Source organism: Capricornis sumatraensis, chromosome 22 (genome assembly GCF_032405125.1).
Source record: "Capricornis sumatraensis isolate serow.1 chromosome 22, serow.2, whole genome shotgun sequence".
Classification (NCBI taxonomy): Eukaryota; Metazoa; Chordata; class Mammalia; order Artiodactyla; family Bovidae; genus Capricornis; species Capricornis sumatraensis.
The window spans coordinates 29,188,149-29,206,994 of NC_091090.1; the positions used below are offsets into that span (position 1 = coordinate 29,188,149).

General features: G+C 48.4%; 1 protein-coding gene across 5 annotated transcripts; it reads right to left on the reverse strand.

Moving 5' to 3' along the window:
• Positions 1-1,448: 1,448 nt before the first annotated feature.
• Positions 1,449-17,520, reverse strand: MCM3 (minichromosome maintenance complex component 3). 5 transcript variants are annotated; one of them, XM_068994225.1, is made up of 17 exons: positions 17,397-17,520; positions 16,237-16,349; positions 15,699-15,907; positions 14,802-14,932; positions 12,464-12,651; positions 11,675-11,783; positions 10,829-10,982; positions 10,343-10,474; positions 9,526-9,734; positions 7,443-7,617; positions 6,986-7,112; positions 5,930-6,080; positions 5,193-5,333; positions 4,206-4,306; positions 3,709-3,794; positions 3,255-3,324; positions 1,449-2,159 (listed from the first exon to the last, which is right to left on the reverse strand). In XM_068994225.1, exons 1-17 carry the CDS (start codon positions 17,472-17,474, stop codon positions 1,961-1,963), a joined length of 2,373 nt encoding a protein of 790 aa, XP_068850326.1. In that variant the 5' UTR covers positions 17,475-17,520; the 3' UTR covers positions 1,449-1,960. The 5 variants fall into 5 exon arrangements, with proteins under 5 accessions (XP_068850326.1, XP_068850325.1, XP_068850324.1 ...); XM_068994224.1 differs by having other exon boundaries at positions 12,464-12,702; XM_068994223.1 differs by having other exon boundaries at positions 5,930-6,152; positions 12,464-12,702.
• Between the last annotated feature and the right edge of the window lie 1,326 nt (positions 17,521-18,846).

The following is an 18,846-nucleotide window of genomic DNA, read 5'->3' on the forward strand; positions in this document are numbered from 1 at the left end:
GCCTCATTCAGGTCCTTGTAGCTGGAAGAGGGGGTCTCTGGGCAAGAAGTAAGAATTGTTTCCTTTAAATGCTCAGCAATGCTCTTCTGTTGCTACAAGTTGGGAAACAACACACACACATTTTTAGACACTCAACACGTGGAGATTCACTGAGTACCTGAGTCAGGTTATTTTAATACGGGTAACATCTATTTTGACAGCTGATACTCTTCTACCTTCCGTTCTTATGGCTAAATGTGGGATTACAGCTGTTGCCGAATCACCTCATTCACGTAATTACTCTCCCACCCCGTGCATGCCTGTTTCATCAGGTGTGAAGGAGAGAGGACAAAAGTCCCACTGACAAAGCATTCGGCCTTCCAAGAAATGCTCCCCTGAAGAGACCTGAGCTCTTCTCCCTACAGCGCCACATCAGAAGCTCCCACCTCGTCCTGACTCTCCTGGCCCCTTAGTTCCTTCAGCTCTCATTTGCATTTATCTTGTAGTTTTCACCTCTTCACTGACACATTAGACATGTATGTATATCCCCAACCTGGAGTCCTCCAGAGCATCAGGTCCTCTATTTTCACCCGGCACAATACGAGACTTGCTGCCGGTCCTCCTCTGCTATCACTGCTCACTCCCTGGACTATACTCTCTGGGGCTCTGCCAACAGAATTTGATACTTCACATCTGTGAAAAAAACATGAAGATAAAACTGAACTCCCCACTACTGCTTCACGGCCTCAGGGTGACAGGGCCCCTCAGCAACAGGGGGAAGGAAGCAACTCCCAGATCTCACAGCTGGGAACCCACACCACCTCTTCTCAGGGCAGCCTCCAATCCATGCAACCCAGGCCCCCCATCGAGCCACAATTTTTTTTTTCTTTTTATTTAAATAACCTCAAAAGTTCCTCAGAAGCTACCAAAACTATACAGAGGATAGAAGTCTTGCCCTGGACCCTCCACTGACTTCTGTGCAAACAAACAGACCCCAAGGGCTGGACACCAGGAGTTAGGAGGTTTCACAAGAATCCTGTAAGGGGATCTCTTAATGGGCAAGAATTCACCGGTTTTGAGGGTCTGACATACTGGGTATTATTTTTGCATGAAGGGGCTTTGATTCCTGTTCAGAAGAGCCATGCAAAGGGTCAACTCTCCTGGACGTTCACACACTGGCCTTCTGTGGCCGCTAAGCTATTCTGAATTGGCAAGGTTTGGTTTGCAGTTTTAACAGATAAATGCTGATGTCCTTGGGGAAGAAATCAGCCCTGAGAAGGCCTAATCCCCAGAGAGCACAGCAGCCTGCTGCCACCTATTGGTGATGCGGTGCAAACGCAGGCAGCCCATCACACAGGGTGGAACATTGGAGGAAAATACAATGAAATGTGTCCAAAAAAATCACAGTATTAAGGCCACGTGCAGAGTATAAAGAATGAGTGTTTATTTAATGTCTTGGATGTTTGGGTCAAAACTCCATACGAGTCTTAACTGGTGCTACCGCAAAGCAAGCTTTCCAGGCCTGAGGACTTGCCTCAGAGTCTTTCTCCATCAGCACAGAACCACCAGAGTCTGTTCTAGACCAAAGTGCTCAGGAGTGGAAGCCAACACTGAAAGGATGAACAGAAACCAGCTGTGACCCCCTAACATACTCAGAAGTTGTGCCGTCTACAGTGAAGAATGGTGTGGCTTGTTTGGGGTGGGCAGTGGGGGTGGGGAGGGACCCTTGCAGTTAAGTCTTGTGCAGTGAAGACGCATTGCCTTGGTCCCGTCCACCTTCTCTTGACCCCACGGCAGTTTTCCTGACCCGTCCTCAGGCTTCCACCAAGTCCTGACTCTGCTCGTCACCTGTCCTCCATTTCAGTTCAATTCAACACTGACATTCAGGGAATGAAAGCAAAGGCTGGGCTGGGGGGGAGGACAAAGAGGAAACTGGAAGGAACTTTCTTGGCTGGACCCCACAGTCCAAAGACGAGGGCCCTCAGATGAGGAAGACGATGCCCTCGGAGACCATGACCTGGTTGTCGTCCTGCATCCTGCTCAGCGCAGCCTGGATCTCCACAGCAGAGAAGCGCTCTTCGTTGTCTCGGTTGACGGATTCCGTGAGGCGATTCATGCCAACCGATTGTGCATGAGCTTCCCGGAACACCTCTAAGAGGGCCGCCTTGAAGGCCTTCAACCTGCCCAGGACGGGAGAGAGAGGGTGATGGAAGAGGAAGCCGCCACGACGACGTCAGAGCCCATGAGCCTCGGTGTCCCCTATAGACTGCCCCTGATGGCCACTCCACACCCAAGCTTCCCCCTCAAAGCTAAGCGGTTGTGTTACAGAGCTTCCTGCCCATGGAGAAATAACAGCATTTTAAAAACCAAAGGCCACTGAGGATGAGGGAAACTGGCGTCTGGACACTGTTGGTAGAAACGCAAAATGGGATGGCATCTTTGGGACGCAAGTTAGCCACATGTGCTATAATTCTGAGGTGCATCTCCTCTGACTGGGAATCCATTCCTAGAAACTGACCCCACAGCTCCATCCTCACCGAAGCAATGACATGTTAACAGCAGTCTTAGGGAAGTCAGACATCCCTCATTAGAAAACGCAAGAACATACACTCTCATACTATGGAAACCCCGCAGTCATTGAAGTGAGACCTCCAAGATTCATAGACTGCTTTCAGATATAGTTCATTCGCTGTCCTGGGGGCTGGAGTGACACTTGATCTTAATGTTTCCTCCTAAATACTTTATGATGTGTTTCAACTTTTTTCAGTGAAGACACTGTGTATGTTAAGGTATTAAAACAAAAAAGCAAACCTTAGCCATGGAGCTCCTCTGGTATCCAGTAAATAAAAGGTTTTTAGATAAAACTGTTTCTGAATCTCTACTGGTAAAAACTGATTATCTCAAAACAAATGACAACCATCCAGTGAGAAGAAAAAATACACATATTTTTTAAGTATACATACATAACCTACTGAGAAGGCTCCAAGGTTTCAGTGAGACACAAATTCTATCCTTGCTCTAAGACTCCTCTTCCTAATGGCACAAGGATATCAGGTTTTAAATTCTCACAGAGAATTATGAAGCAAGTGGTAAAACCTAAACAACCAGAGATTCTAAGAATGTATGAGTTCTTTACACAATTTTCGTAACTTTTTTCAAGCTTGAAATTGTCATCAGAACAGAAAACATTCTAGAAACCCTTGGGCCTCTAGTTTGGAGCTCTGCTGGTAACAGCTTGTTTCCTACCTCCAGGGAAGAGGTCCTTCCCTGCTCACCTGGATTCACTCAGCTCCACCTTCTGGGACTCCTTGGTCTCCTGTGAGTCTGTCGCCTTTGGAGTGTGCACTTGAGGGGAAAAGGTTACAGAGAGCAGAGGACAAGGTGAAGCCATGTCCACGACCCGAGGCCCCTCTCCACCCCCTGAGCCTGCAACCCTGGGGCTCACGTGGGGCCGGCCAAAGCAGCTTCAAGAAAGGCTCCGGTCAGGCAGGAGCTCCCGAGCCCACGGGATCTGGCACGCTCACATCAGGGTTGGCAAAGAGCATGGTGCACCAAGGAGGCAGACGAGGGGGCAAAGCTTATTTCCAAAGTTCTGAGTTTCCTCGATTCTTGGACACAGGGTCCCAAGCAGGGAGCCGAGTGGGAACCCACGAGCAAATGCGTAACACAGGGCATTAAAGAGCCAGGAGACCTAGACCACCTTTTTACCAGTGGAGGCTGCTCACTCACCTTGAGGCATTTCCTCCTCCGTGTTGGTGAAGTCATAGGGGTCATAGGAGTCCCCTTCCTTGGCATCCGAGGGACTGGTCCTCCTCCTAAAACACCAATAGTCCAAATGGAATGCTGGGCCCGGCCTGTACAAACCGCTGCCTTTTCTCAAAGAGACCAAAGGTCCACGGTCTAGAGCACAAGCAGACCCTGCTTCCCAAGGCTCTCTGCCTGTCGCCCACCCTCAGAAATTCAGTCTCAGGCCTGAAACGAGAATCTGGAGGAAAGACTTCTGACATGTGAACCCAGCAGTCTCCCAGAGCTTCTCTAGCAGGAAAGAAGCCCAAATCCTCACACAGAGGACAAAGGGGCTGTAATCCTCTGTCCAAGTCTCCTCCACCCTCCAACCCTCTGCAGCACTGGTCTGGGCGACCCTTCCTGCAGCCTTGCCCCCTCACCCACACCCTCCTCAGTCCCAACCAGAGTCTTTCATCTCCTTCCTTTGCGCCCCATCCAACCTCTTCGTCTTCTGTTCCTGGTCCTCCTGGCTCTTCACTTCATCTTCCGCATCTGATTCATCCTCACTTGGCTTCTTACGTTTCTTCTCCTTCTCAAGAACCTAGGACCAAGCCACGTGTGGGTGGGCGGGAGGGTCATGGATGCTGGGGACTGAATGAAGAACAGTCCCACCTGCCCGACCACCAGCAGCAGCAGAGACCCCCCCCTGGGTCTGATGCCCTGGCCTCACTCATCCCTGAGCCCAGGACCAGGGGCAGGGGGTCGGCTGTGACCCATCTTTAAAACTGCTGGGAGTCATGTGCCACACCCTTCTCAGAGCGTGCACTCCAGGAGTATCCACTGAATACTGAAGTGAATGAGAAAAAGTCTATCCCATAATGCTTAAGTGGAAAAACAAGCCAGTTCTTTGTAGATTAGGTATTTAAATTTAAGACAACTCCCATGTGAGCAAAGAGATTGTCAAGAAAAGCTCATCAGACCCACAGTTGAAGCCCCAAGGGCTACAATCCATCCGACTGGTGAGTGGGGAGGACGAGGTGGAGAAGGGAGTCGAGGCCTCCAGGCCCACTGTGTCACCAGACAGACACACACTGTGTCACAGCAGCAGACATGCGGGAACTTCCAGGAGGAGCGGAAGGGGTGAAGGACACCTGAAGAGGTTGCCAAGAGGAAGGCTGAGACTCTGGAAACACTTGCTTCTTCAAGAGGCAAAAGAAGGAGCAGACAGAGGAGCAGTCAGCTGAGGTGCCACTCATCAAAGAAACCAGAATCTTTGAGACCTCCAGGGGCTCTGACTTCAGTATTTTAAAGCCTTCCAGCTGGTTGTGACAGGCACCAGGGCTGAGAATCACTGGAGAGGGAGAGCACTGGAAAGGCCGCTGTTCTCTGCCAACGTTCCAGATGCCAGGGTCAGCCATGCGTGGCTGGGAGGCCGGAGCACAGATGACCCACTCAGAGGAGCTCGGGCGCTGCATCTGGACACTCACCTTCTTAAAGTAGGCGTACTGGACGAGCTCCACAGCCTCCTCTGCATCCTGCAGGTCCACGGTCTTGCTCATGCGGGCCTTGGCATGGGCCGTGGCCAAGCGAATCAGGGTTTCCAGGGTCCGGGCTGTCACTGGAGACGTCTAGGGGGAGAGAACAGGTGAGACCATCCTCCAGAAACCCCGCAGCGTGCCCGTCAAACCCACCTGCACAGAGAGAGAAGTCCAAGCCACCTAGCCAGAAAAACTACATAAAATTCCCAAAGAAAAGTAACTGGGGAAATGTAACAGAGGGTTGAGGGAGGGGGGACGAGCTGAACAGGGAAGAATTCAACCAGGTGTCTCCCGGCCAGAGGGAGGCCAGGCCTGCCACACGCCAGGACCCCGCTGTTATGTTCAGTGTCAGCCATTAATAACCCGGAACAGCTTTAGAGATGAGGAAAAGGGGACTCGAAGAGCTTCAATACTTTGTCCAGAGTCACACCCACATGTAGGGGAGGGGGGCGGTTATGAGAGGGGTTATCTGAGGACACTTTTTCTAAAGTGGGGTGAACCCACTGAGGCCCAGATGACGGGCAATGGTATAATAGGAAGCCCTTCAGGCCAGAGAGGAAAAGGGAAGGAATCACGACACTAAAATGATTCCAGTGCTCCTGGCGAGCAGGCACTCTGTCCCCAGCCTCATCCTGAGGGGCTCCGGGCCCCACTCTCCGCGTCACCGTCCCCCCAGGCGGGCTCACCCTGGCGGTGTCCGAGCTCATGCTGTCCTGACTGCGCAGGCGTGAGTACTCCTCCGCGATGTAGGCGGCCGACTCCTGCGTCAGCACAGGCTTGATGATTTTGGCCACGTGGATGTACTTCCGCATGAATGCCGCACTCACCATCTTCTCCCTGGAACCCCACACACACACACACACACGCGTGCGGTGAATGTCACTCTCCTGCCCTAGCCCAGGCACCTGCCTGGGGTCGTGGCCTTGCCCCTCCTCGGGGAAGTCAGGGTTATGTGACAGGGCAGACATGACCTGGAACCCAGGGTCACAAACCCCTTTTATACAGGACGTGTACAAAACTCTCACGGGTTTTTATTTAATTCTATAGTATTACTTAGGCATTACTTGTGATGAAGGTAGTTTAGGTGTCATCTGTCCTACTTTAACAGTGGGAGAAGTATGGCTCAGAGAATTTTACGTGGACTCAAATTTCATTTTCTAACTCCAAATTCTACATTCTTAAACCAGTATGTTTCAAGATTACACAGTGTTTCCTACTGCACCACAGACAAATATAGAGGAATGCCATGGCTACGCACTCCAGTATTCTTGCCTGGAGAATTTTATGGACAGAGGAGCCTGGTGGGCTATAGACCACAGGGTCATAAAGAGTCGGACTCAACTGAAGTGACCGAGCATAGCACTCCTGCAGGCTCTGAGCGCTTGAGCACAAGTCTCCTTTATCCAAACCTACCTGCAGACTTTCTCGTGTCTGTGATCTACCATCCCCTCAACATGCGCTCAAAGGGCCGTGTGATTTGTGCAACACTTCACATCATGAGTAACAAGACACACCCACCACAGCTTAGGTGGGTCGTCAAAGCCTTCCATTTTAGGAAAAGACCAGAACCTAAGCTTGATCACCCACAAACATTGACAAGGCGAGTGCATGTAAAATTCTGCAAATCCATAAAAGAAAACAGGTTCCCATGATGACGACTCCAAGCATGATCTTGGCCTGGGCAGCTCTAACGTGACACAGATGTCAGGTTCCCTCCAGGAGGAGGTGTGGAGAATGCTTACTTCTTCTTCTTGATGCCATGCAGAAGGTTGTCATGCTTCTCGTAGATCTGGGTGTCCTGCTGGTCGTCAGGGCTGAAGTTGGGATCGTCCGTGGCCAGGATATCCACAGCGCTGCCTAGAGGCATAGCTGAAAAGCCCAAGTTGGGAGAATAGAAAGTAAGAAAGAGCTGAACCCAGAGAAAAATCGCTTCTTCTGAAGACAGGCAAGACTCACAAAGGAAGGACCCAGAAGGAAGCAGACACATGGGCCCCACAAATAAAGAGGCCATTTGGTCCACAGGAGATGCTCAGAGGTGCTCCCAGACCCCAAAATGGACAAGAGACACACCATAGGAACCAGGGAGGTGAGAGCGCCTTCCACATCATCCCAGATGCCGCCACGCCCACCGCCCCGGGCTAAGCCTGGGCGCGGCCTGTGTCTGGGCGCCCCCCCAGTAGTCCGTTCCCCCCGCCTCACCGTCACCATCCTGCTCTCCGGGTGCCCTGTAGCGGTGCATTCGGAGGACGTGGTCCGAGATCTCCCGGTCCTGCTCGGGATCCATCTGGTCCAGCATGATGAAGAGGAGGTCGAATCGGGATAGCAGCGAGTCCTGCAGCCCGATGTTCTCCATGGGGGTCTTGTACTGATCGTACTGTAGGGGGAATACCAGAGAAAAGGAGTGGGGAGACAATGTCAATCACAAGAAAGAACAAGAAGGCCAGATCAGCCATGGAGTGAGAACAGAAGACCAGACCCTCGAATACAAACCGAACAAGCAGCAAAGTAGTAGAGCATCTCAAAGCTTCTAAGAAACGGAACTCATCTCCTCTGCGTGCAGCCCTTCCCTCATCTACACTCTGTGACCAGAGCCCCAACCTCCCAGCTCCAGTGCCTCTAAAAGGCCGAGTGTGGGTCTCAGAGCCAGCCTCCTCCTTCTCAAGCTTTACTCTGCTCTCACTCCCAGGCAGATCAGCTCTGGAAGATGAGTCCCTCTTCCTACTTGTGATGAAGACATGATGAGCTGGCTAAGCCAGAAACACCTGAAACCTTGGGCCTCCTTACTCAGAAGGTACTAGATAAAGTCTCAACAAAAATGGGTGATAATCTATAAGCCACAGTATCTTAAGGACCCAGGGAGGTTTTCCTGGGATTCAAGAATGCCCATACTCTTATCCTTCAACTCCAGGCCTACCAGCCGATGGCTCCCCACAGTCAGAGGCCTGACAACCTCTCAGGTAACATTAATGATCCTGAATGCGTTCACATTTCAGGACCTGCCATTTTCTCCCTACATTTGCCAAATAAATCATTCAGAATGACATATCACATGTTACCATTAATCTAAAAATCATACGCTTCTCAGCCCACACTAACCCATTAGAACCAACCTACGGAGCCTTCCTAAACCACAGCCCCCAGGAACCCCAATCCAGAGATCTGGATTCAGAGACTCTGGGCTGGGGACTGAGCACCTGTATGTTTAAATATGCCACCAGAACAGGTGTTTCCATGCACTGTGGGATCATAAACTGTCAGAGCACAGCACGGGCTCTGGCTTCAAACCCTCTCTGTCATTTTCTGGTTTGTGACTCAACCAACTTACTTAACCTTTTGTGCTTTTATTTTCTCACCTGTAAAATGAAGATAATACCTCCCCTCCCTCACACAGTTAGTGAATGAAAGGAGATAACAAATGTAAAGCGTCTGTAAATATTAGTTAACAGTATAACAACGGTATAGTCTTTAAAGGGGGTAAGTTGGCAATCTCTACCATAAAAATGTATATAACTGTTAATCCAGTAATCCCATTGCCAAGTATTCATCCCTAAATGTTTAACACAATGCACATTAAGGGGTATTCACTGCAGCTTCAGTCGTAAGAGCAGGCAGGAAAAAGGGAAAACACTGAATGTCTAGCAGGTGGAGACTCGCTAAACATCCATATCATACGTCCATACAGTGGAATAGTAGACAGCTGCTTTAAAAAAAAAAAAAAATCAACCCCCCAAACTAAGCAAACCCCAAGCTGCATAAATATAAAAGATTACGCCTAAGCACATCACAGTCATACCAAGAAACAAAGACAAATAGATTAATTCTTAACAAGGAGAATATGTATTTACTGGCACAAGCTTAAAAAAGTTTTGGTTTTCTGAAGCACTCAAGAGCTGTCAGTGGTTTTCTCTTGGGAAACAAACAGGAGAGAGAAGGCGGGCTATTAATCCCCTTATTATATCTCTCTGCTCTGTTCATAAACCCTTCCACCACCTGCGTATAGTACTCTCATTTCAATGTCAGTATCAGTTACCTGGGTTGTGATGCTGCAGGTCACTTTGGTTTTCTTCCTTGTATTTTTAAAAATGTGTTTTAAATAACTTTCCAGGGGATTCTGATGTGGATGAATGGGCGAGGAACCACTGTCCTAAACCAAGGGCAGTAGCAAGATGATGAACTTACTGTAGTCTGTGGTCTGGGTGACCTGGAGTAAACTCCACAGCCCAGTTACTCGGCAAAACCAAATGAAGGTGAGGAGAGCAGGTGAGTGCCCGACTCTACTCACCCTGCCGTAGACGGGGTTGGCAGCTGCCAAAACACTGCAGCGGGCGTTGAGGCGGGCATGGATACCGGCCTTGGCGATGGTGACTCGGCCCTGCTCCATCACCTCGTGAATGGCCGTGCGGTCCATGTCAGACATCTTGTCAAATTCATCGATGCAAACCACGCCTCGGTCAGCCAGGACCATGGCCCCGGCCTCCAGACGGCGCTCACCTGGGAGGTGGGGAGGGAAACACACACACTGCCATCCAGGTTGTGGGGGACAGGGGGAGATGCCAACCTACTTCCTAAGCATCCTGCACCATCACTTGAGTGGGGGACTGCAGTGAAGAGGTGTCAGCTTCTAAGACTCGGAGCAGACCCTGGGGTCGTCTAAGCTCCGATCTGGACAGTATTACTTGTCCCACTTTGATACCTAAGCAGCCAGCCTCCAACGGCCTTCCTTCACAGATTTCCTCTTTGAGCCTCATCTTCTTCAAGCCATTTCCCAACTAGATCTCTGTTCTCTTTTCACTGGCCTTCAAAACCTTTCCTCTAATGTATACAGTAGTAACAATCTTCATTTTTATCTCTCTTCAAATGTCAGAAGCTTTCTCCTTCAGAACTCTGACAGCCTTCCAGGAAACATTCTTGTCACTAGAGGGCCTCCCAAACCATTTACATCATTCACTCACTGTTGCCAGATACTCAGTCCCCTCCAGGCAGGCCTACTCTAACCTCTCAGGTGTATCTTTCCAACACCAGCCAGGGCCCGGAGCAAGCTCAAAGCATCTATGCTCATCTCACCGCCGGACCTCTGCCAAGGACCCTTCCACGCTTACCTGTTTCCTGGTCTGTGGTGACAGCGGCTGTGAGACCCACACCGGAGGAGCCCCGGCCGGTGGTGGGGATGGCCCGCGGTGCCGTGCACAGTACATACCGCAGCAGCTGGGACTTGGCGACCGACGGGTCTCCTGTAATGGGACGGGGCAGTGGTGACTCTCGGAACCCCCCACCCCCACCTCCAGCGCCCCAAGCCAGTGCTGCTTTTCTAGCACAGATCTTGATACAACAGAAATATATAGTAACAGGTTATTCGTGTTATTTTTTTCAACTTTTCCTTTACCATTCCTGGAAAAATAGACATTAAAAATTCAGAGAACCCAGAAATAATAAAGACATAACTTTAAAAATTCATTTCAGACTTCTGCCCTTTAAAGGAACTGAGACACAGCTAGGTACAGACACACACATTAACAGATGCCAGATTCCCGCATCCACACCCCACAGGGGAAGACCAGGCGGCTACACAAGTCCCCACACTGTACCTATGAGAAGGATATTGATGTCCCCACGGATGTGGCTGCCGTTCTCGAGGTCTCGCTCCACCCCACCCAAAAGCAGGCAGAGGATCGCCTTCTTGACATAGTCGTGCCCGTGGATACTGGGCGCCAGCGACCGGGCCAGCTGGTCAAAGATATCCTAGAGGAGGGACAACCATGGCGTGAACAGCCTGAGGAAACGCCCTGGGGTCGGATGAACCGGCTTCATACTTAAGGCCACAGAAGATGCTTGAAGAAATATTCTGTTTCTAATTATAAAAGCTTCTTCTCCAAGACTTCCACACTGATTGCAGCATTATCAAGACAGACACAGAGAAAGCCTGGATTCCAACTCCTGCTTGGAGCTTTATTTTTAAGGAAAACAAAAAAAGTGTTTCCAGGCCCAAAACATTTTGGGTTTAATAAGAATGTGTACTGCGCTTCAGCAGTAACCTTTGCCACACATGTACATATTCTGTTCAGTTCTAAATATGGGCATTCTGTCTTTAAAGACAGAAATTTTTTAAAGAAAAACAAGAGAACTAAAACAAAAATAACATTTCACATTTAAATAGTAATCAATGTATCACTGATACATCCCATATAGACTTTGTACACTAATATTCTAACTCCTATTCTAATATTTATATTAGGTTCACTTAATATATGGAGCACAACAGAAATATTAAAGAAAAATACCCTTTTGCTTACTGACTCAAAACTAGAAGCTGGCACCAAATACTTCAGAGAAAAAGCCTTGACCTTCCTCCTGATCCAAGACAAAGATGGCCATGCCTAAATAAGACCCTAACAAATCTATCCCCACCCTCAGATCCCCAGAGGACGCCACACCTTGGAACGGGTTTTACTGAACTTCTTGATCTTGGCTATGTCCTCAGCGGAGAAGGAAGGCTGAACGTCCTTGCTCATCTGTTTCACGTTACAGGCAATCAGGACAGTCCTAGGACAGAGAGGAAAGCATGAGGCTATTTTCAGTTGCTAATACCAAGACCTTCTTAGGCTCCTAACCTAGAATGGCAAATCAAGAAAGAAAGGAAGTAGAGGGGAGGGAGAGGTGGGAGGAAAGAGGGGGTAAGGAAGAAAAAAAGAAAAGCTGTTCTGAATTCAATCACTGATTCTCTTCAGCTACACTAGTGGTAAAGAACCCGCCTGCTAATGCAGGAGACATAAGAGACGTGGGTTCAATCCCTGCATTGGGAAGATCCCCCGGAGACGGAAATGGCAACCCACTCCAGTATTCTTGCCTGAAGAATCCCATGGACAGACGAGCCTGGTGGGCTATAGTCCAAAGGGTCGCAGAGTTGGACATGACTGAAACGACTTGGGATGCATGACACAAATATGCTCATGGCGCCTCACCTTGTGAACCTAGCCCCTGATGACCTACAGAAATGAGTGTACTGGAAGGAGGTGGAAATATGCAAGAAACCCCAAGGCAAGCCAGGAGGCTGTAACCATGAGACCAGTAATTTCAGCTCTTAGCAAAAGACAATTCATCTTGCAGGCAGGCAGTGTGCTGTCCATCTAATACAACTCTCAGGACGATGGCAAATGGGAAAGACTGCTACCAGAATGCACACTGCCAGCTGCATTCCAGGCACCTCAGGACGGACCATGTACCTGAAGGTGCCTGAGGTGTAGCCTCCCTTCTTTCCAGGAAGGCAGCGGTAGGTCCCCACCACCTGCACCCGGTCACCAGGCTTCACTCTGTCCACCAAGTCGTCATCCAGGATGACGTCCACGGAACGGGGAAGCTGGCCGGCGGGGGCCTTCTCCGGCATTTCCTGAATGGTGATGATCTGGTGGTCCTTGTAGACAGAAAGGCCGTATTCTGTCTCAAGGGGATTGTTTTCCTCATCCTGGAAAAGGCACATGGAGCAGCAGTCACCTCAGCCCTATCTGAGAAACGCCACACACTCGTTTTTTATTAGTAACAAATGTAATTCAGATACCCTCACAAGATTAGTATCTAGGAACATAAAGCCCCAAGTACCTTCTCCAGTTCTTCACAATCCTGTCCTAGTAACAAACCATCAAATGGAAGGGATGATCTACATACAGCCAGAAGAGACCATGGTTATATTAACACGTACATATAAGATTGTCACTTCCTCTGTGCTAGGACTCGTTATTTCCACTCCTAGATTAATACCCAACACAAATGTTCACCCAAAGCCACATATTACAATGTTCATAGCAGCACTACTCGTTATAGCGCCAAACTAGGAAAAATCCAAATGCCATCAGCAGGATGGTTAAATAAGTGTGTTACATCCATACACGTGAACACGACACAGCAATGAATGTATGGAGTGCACCTGTACACATGGATGAATCTCAAAAACATACACGGAACAAAAGAAACCTGACGAAAACAAATGTTAAACATAAAAACAGAGAAAACTACTTGTAACTGCGGTAGATGTCAGGATCTCGAGGGCAGAGTGGCCTCAAGAGGGACTTCTTCTGAAGGCTACTAAGATGCTGCTTCCTGGTCTGGATGGTTGATTTTACGGTATATTCATCTTGTGAAATTTCCCTGAGCTGTACACTCAGTGTAAGCTTTTCTGTTCATTGTGTGTGGTACATACTGTGCTCAGTCATGCCCGACTCTTTCTGACCCCCTGGACTGTGGACCACCAGGCTCCTCTGTCCACGGGATTTTCCAGGCAAGGATACTGGAGTGGGTTGCCATTACCTTCTCCAGGGTTCTGTATATTAAACTTGAATAAAAAACCTTTTAAAGTTTTACTTCCTTGCCATTTACATTTTCTAAAAACACAACAGCTATCATATAACAGAGTGCCTACTATGTGCAAGGCACTGTGATCTAACTTCACAAAATTATCTCGTGGGATCATCACCACAACTCAGTTCCCAAAGCAGGCCTTTTCCACATTTTACAAGTAAGAAAACTGAAGCTGGGAGAGGTTACAGAAGTTCCCCCACGGTGATCACCAAAGACCATGCTCTTAAGAATCATGCTGGATGGTCCCCAGAACACCTTGTCTGGTGTTTTTCAGGTCCCGAGCTAAGAAGTTTGGCCACAGCAGTCAGGAGAGTTAGGCCACAGAGTCAGTCAGATGAGAGTCTCATCTTGACTATTTTTTTTTCCAATTCTAACATAAAATGAATTTGACTGGAAAGGGAAATGGCTACTGGGAAGCAATTTGCTACTGTTACAGTTATCCGTACATTCTTTGTTTAACTGAAAAACTAGAAATGGAGGTAAAGAATTTAAGACAAGAGTACTGATTGGATGATTAGCACTGGCTTTTACCTTTCTGTTCTAACAGCAGGAAAATAATTTCCTTATATCCCCCTCCTTCACCTGTATCAATTTTGTTTTCTACTGTTAACTACATTGTATATTTATAGTTCTTTGCTTACTGTTGTGCATATACTGGCAATAAAAACATTACTTGAAAAAAAAATCTGATGGCAGGGACAGAATGAGTTCAGACATCAAATAATCAATATTAATCATCTTCTTTTGTCTCATTAAGTAAGAAGGCCTTACACCATCCTCAAGTCAAATCAATCTGAACACCAAGACTAAAATCATGGTCTATGCCAACCTTCTCTCAAACCCAGAGTAAAATATTCTCAAAGATTTCAGAGTAACGTGACTGCATTAAGTATTTTTCCATATTACTCTAAGTAGATTATGAAATCATGATACTTTAACTTTGCTAAAAGATAAATGTACATTAGGTGACCTTTTTCCTTCTTTCAACTCTTCTCTAATTTTCCAAATTTCCTAAAAGAATATTTTCCTTAAAAGAAAAATTGTGGCCTTTCATATTAAACTATGGCTAGCAATCTTCCTTCAAATTAATCCTTACTTTTCACCCTATTTACATCTAGAGGAAGACTTTAGATATTACCTAATTACTTGCATTAAAAAACAACTTTGAACCCAACCTCTGAAGAGGTCCGACTAATTCATTCCCCTCACCTTGGTGGGATAGACAGAGCTGGAAGGAAAGGCCACCAGGTTGGTGAGATCAGAGTAACGTCGCTCTATGGTCTTCTTGGTAGCAGGACAATAGTGGACACTGCGGACGACTTTGGGACGAACTAGAGAGCCTAGGAATAGAAAGTCACCCAACTAAACAGCAAGAAGGGGATCTGACCCAGGCAAGTCCATGATGACTCCAAATTACGTTCTTCCAACTAGTCGGGCTATGCCAATACTAACTGTTAATTCATTTTTATATTTACACACAGAATAACACCATATCCAGGTAAAACCTTAAAGTACCGCTGATCCCGACCAAGCAGCAGGAGGAATTCAGGGTCAGAATGAGGAGACTCATTGCCAAGAGCCAAGACTCCTCCATTCTTGGCCGATTCACCATTCCGCTGGCACAGGTGGTCACTCAAAGCTCCCCTAGTTATTGTGCAAAACTTGCGTTTCTTCAAGTTTCACCTGGTAATTTCAGTGCTCCACCTTTTTCAAGCCATAAGCTCCCCAAGCTCGGAGAAGGCAATGGCGCCCCACTCCAGTACTCTTGCCTGGAAAATCCCACAGATGGAGGAGCCTGGTAGGCTGCAGTCCATGAGGTCACTAAGAGTCGGACATGACTGAGCGACTTCACTTTCACTTTTCACTTTCATGCACTGGAGAAGGAAATGGCAACCCACTTCAGTGTTCTTGCCTGGAGAATCCCAGGGACGGGGGAGCCTGGTGGGCTGCCGTCTATGGGGTCGCACAGAGTCGGACACGACTGAAGTGACGCAGCAGCAGCAGCAGCAGCAGCAAGCTCCCCAACCTATTCCACCTCTCCTGCCTTCCATACCCCCAAGTCTACCCCAACTCCATTCCGCGGGTCTCCAACTGTAGCCCACTTACATTTAGTAACAATGCCCTCCACACAGACGACACAGCTCAGGAAGCAGGAGGTAAGAGTCCGAGGAGAGACATGCTTGGAGCCGAAGCTGCCCTCCAAGCCTATGTAGAACTCCTCGTACTGCTTGGCATACGTAGCATCGATGGAGGCCACGAAATCCTTCAAGGCCCGCTGGAAGGCAACCAGCTCCTCAAAGGCATTGCTCAGGAGGCTGCAAAGAATCATCAGGCAGAGACCACAGATTTCAAAAAACTTGACCCACAAAACAGAAGTGGACATTCTTACTTGATCAAAGCTTAGGAGTGAAAATCTAGATTCTACTTTCTCCTGCCATTCTACAAGGCCCAGTAAAATACATCAGAGCTGCGGGCCAGATTTAACTCAGTGATGGGGAAATGATACTCAGCGAAGAAGTAAAAAACATAGAAGCAGGGGAGGGTGATGTACTTCCAGGTCCTCCCCTGGGAAGCTTGCTCCAACCTGGGGAAGAGAGAGGAGCCATTCTCACTCAGAACTAGGGATGCGCTCTTAGAAACTTACCGGTTAGCCCTCTTCTCGTTTTTCCTACGCAGGTCATTCACGTTGACAATCAACCGGTACTGGTTGTCACTAATCAGCTCCCGAACTTTGCTCTGATAAATTCCCTGGTCTTCCTGCAAAATAACCACCACATGCTACAGCAGCTCACAAGTTCAAAAACTGGATGTTTTTAAAGAGAGGCAGCTCTCACAGCAAGATAAATATATCGATCTCTGTGGCAGACCTGAGCCCCCATTTCACCCACATTTTCACTCATTAGCTTCCGATTCCAAATGCACCCTAAAAAGCCAGTGTATAAATTACAATGACTTCTTCACGGTTATTATTCCTATTATCACCAACAGCTCTTCTGTGCCCACGCATCACTTCTCAACTTTTAACGGGGATTAAAATGAGCTCCTAAGAAGTCTAAAAAGACAAGTAAAAACCTTGTCAAAATGTAAATTAAAGGGACTTTTAATATATCAAAGTAACTTTCCGTTGCAGAATCTTGTATTTAATTAAAATAATTTATTTCTCTATCATCTGCATAACAGAAAAGGAGTTCTCATATAAGGGACCTAAGAGTTGGGAGCCTTAGTTCATTTACAAACACAGCACTATCAATCCAAGATGCTTGACCAATATTCCATGGTTGTCAATCCTAAATTGCCTATAAAATCCCCTTTATTTGCGTACCAACCCTCTTTCTCCGCTTCCCATCAGGTATGGAAAAAGAATGCGGCAAAATTATAAAGTCCTTTTCTCCGGGTAGGGAGTCAGTCACTAAAGCCTGAGGGCCTATAACGCGGCGGGTCACTATCGTTTTCCCGCGGTCCTTCCCCCACTCTCCCCCCAGATTAAGAGAGTAGGGAACGATGTATAAAAGGTCAACGTGGGCTTTACACTTGGTTTGCACTTGGAGAAAACCTGTTGACTTTCGCGAGACCTAGCCACCATTTGTACTCGAAAGAAAAATTACAGACTCGCTCTTAACCACTGACTCCGCCGCCGGGAAAGCTACCAGATCGAGGCGGAAGGTCCCAAGCAGCAGCCCCTCCGCCGCAGCCTGGAGTCCGGCGGTCTCCCTTGGCTCCTAGTGTCTCCGCGGCCTTCCTCGGCTTCTGCGCGGCCCCTGGGCCTCCGAGCGCCCTAATTTCGTGACTCGGCGCCTCTCTCACCTCGTCGTCCAGGAAGTCCAGGTAGTCTCTCTGCGCCTCTCGCAGCTCCACATCGTCCAGCACCACCGTCCCCGCCATGCTCGCGGCCCGGGAATTTCTGCGCAGAGGGCGTCTGACTGGCAAGCCCCGGCGCGAAAACGTCCCAACTTTTCCCGCCAAGAAAAGTAACCTCAAGGAGGGGGCGGGGTAGCGTGGAGCGTATGTACATTCCGATTGGCTGGTTTTCTTACGCTACAACAGCGAGCATCCAATCGAGAGCTGCTTCTTTTCCGGGTTTTCCGCGCCGCGTCTCGCGGTGGCGGGAAATGTTCCATCCGGCGCCCTCCCTTCTCCGCCCTTACTGACAGGAAAGCGGACCAATTGGACGAGAGGATGTTCGCGAAACCTGGTCATTGGAGAGCCCGCGAGACCCAGGAGCTGCATTCTGGGAGTTGTAGTCGTCCCCCTTTCCCCTGTAATTTTACAAACACTGGTGGTTTTTTATCTCAAGTTGTGGTTACCTGCCCCGCTAAAGAGTGAAGAAACTCAGCTCCGCTATTGGACTGAAAGTAGCTTAGACGTCGGAAAGCAGAGGTTTAGAACTCAGGGCGATAAAAACATAAAGGCAAGTCGTTTAAAAAATATATTCAAATCAGTTGTGTATGGATATGTTTTGCAGTCAACCAGTCTCTAGTGGTATCCCGGGGGAGAAGTGAATTTCGAGAATCAGAGGGGAAAATAGAATCATAACATCTTTGGAGAGGTTCTGTAGTTCAGTGACTCGTTTGCTAACTGAATACCAGGGCCTGAAGTACCTCATAAAAATACCAAGCCGGAGAGGAGGGAAAAATGAGAGAAAAATTGTCGGGATGTTACCCACTCTCACCCCCACTTCCCGCGGCCCGCCGAGATGGCCTTATATATGTTACACGAAATTGTGGACGTAATTACTACACCATCCTACTTGCAAGCGGGTAAGTTAAAGGCTTTCTCCCCTTATTAGCAAGTCACAGTTCAGTTCAGTCGCGTCCGACTCTTTGCGACCCCATGAATCGCAGCACACCAGGCCTCCCTGTCCATCACCAACCCCCGGAGTTCACTCAGACTCACGTCCATCAAGCCAGTGATGCCATCCAGCCATCTCATCCTCTGTCGTCCCATTCTCCTCCTGCCCCCAATCCCTCCCAGCATCAGTCTTCCAATGAGTCAACTCTTCGCATGAGGTGGCCAAAGTACTGGAGCTTCAGCTTTAGCATCATTCCCTCCAAAGAAATCCCAGGGCTGATCTCCTTCAGAATAGACTGGTTGGATGTCCTTGCAGTTCAAGGGACTCTGAAGAGTCTTCTCCAACACCACAGTTCAAAAGTATTGATTCTTCGGCGCTCAACTTTCTTTACCATCCAACTCTCACATCCATACATGACTACTGGAAAAACCATAGCCTTGACTAGATGGACCTTTGTTGGCAAAG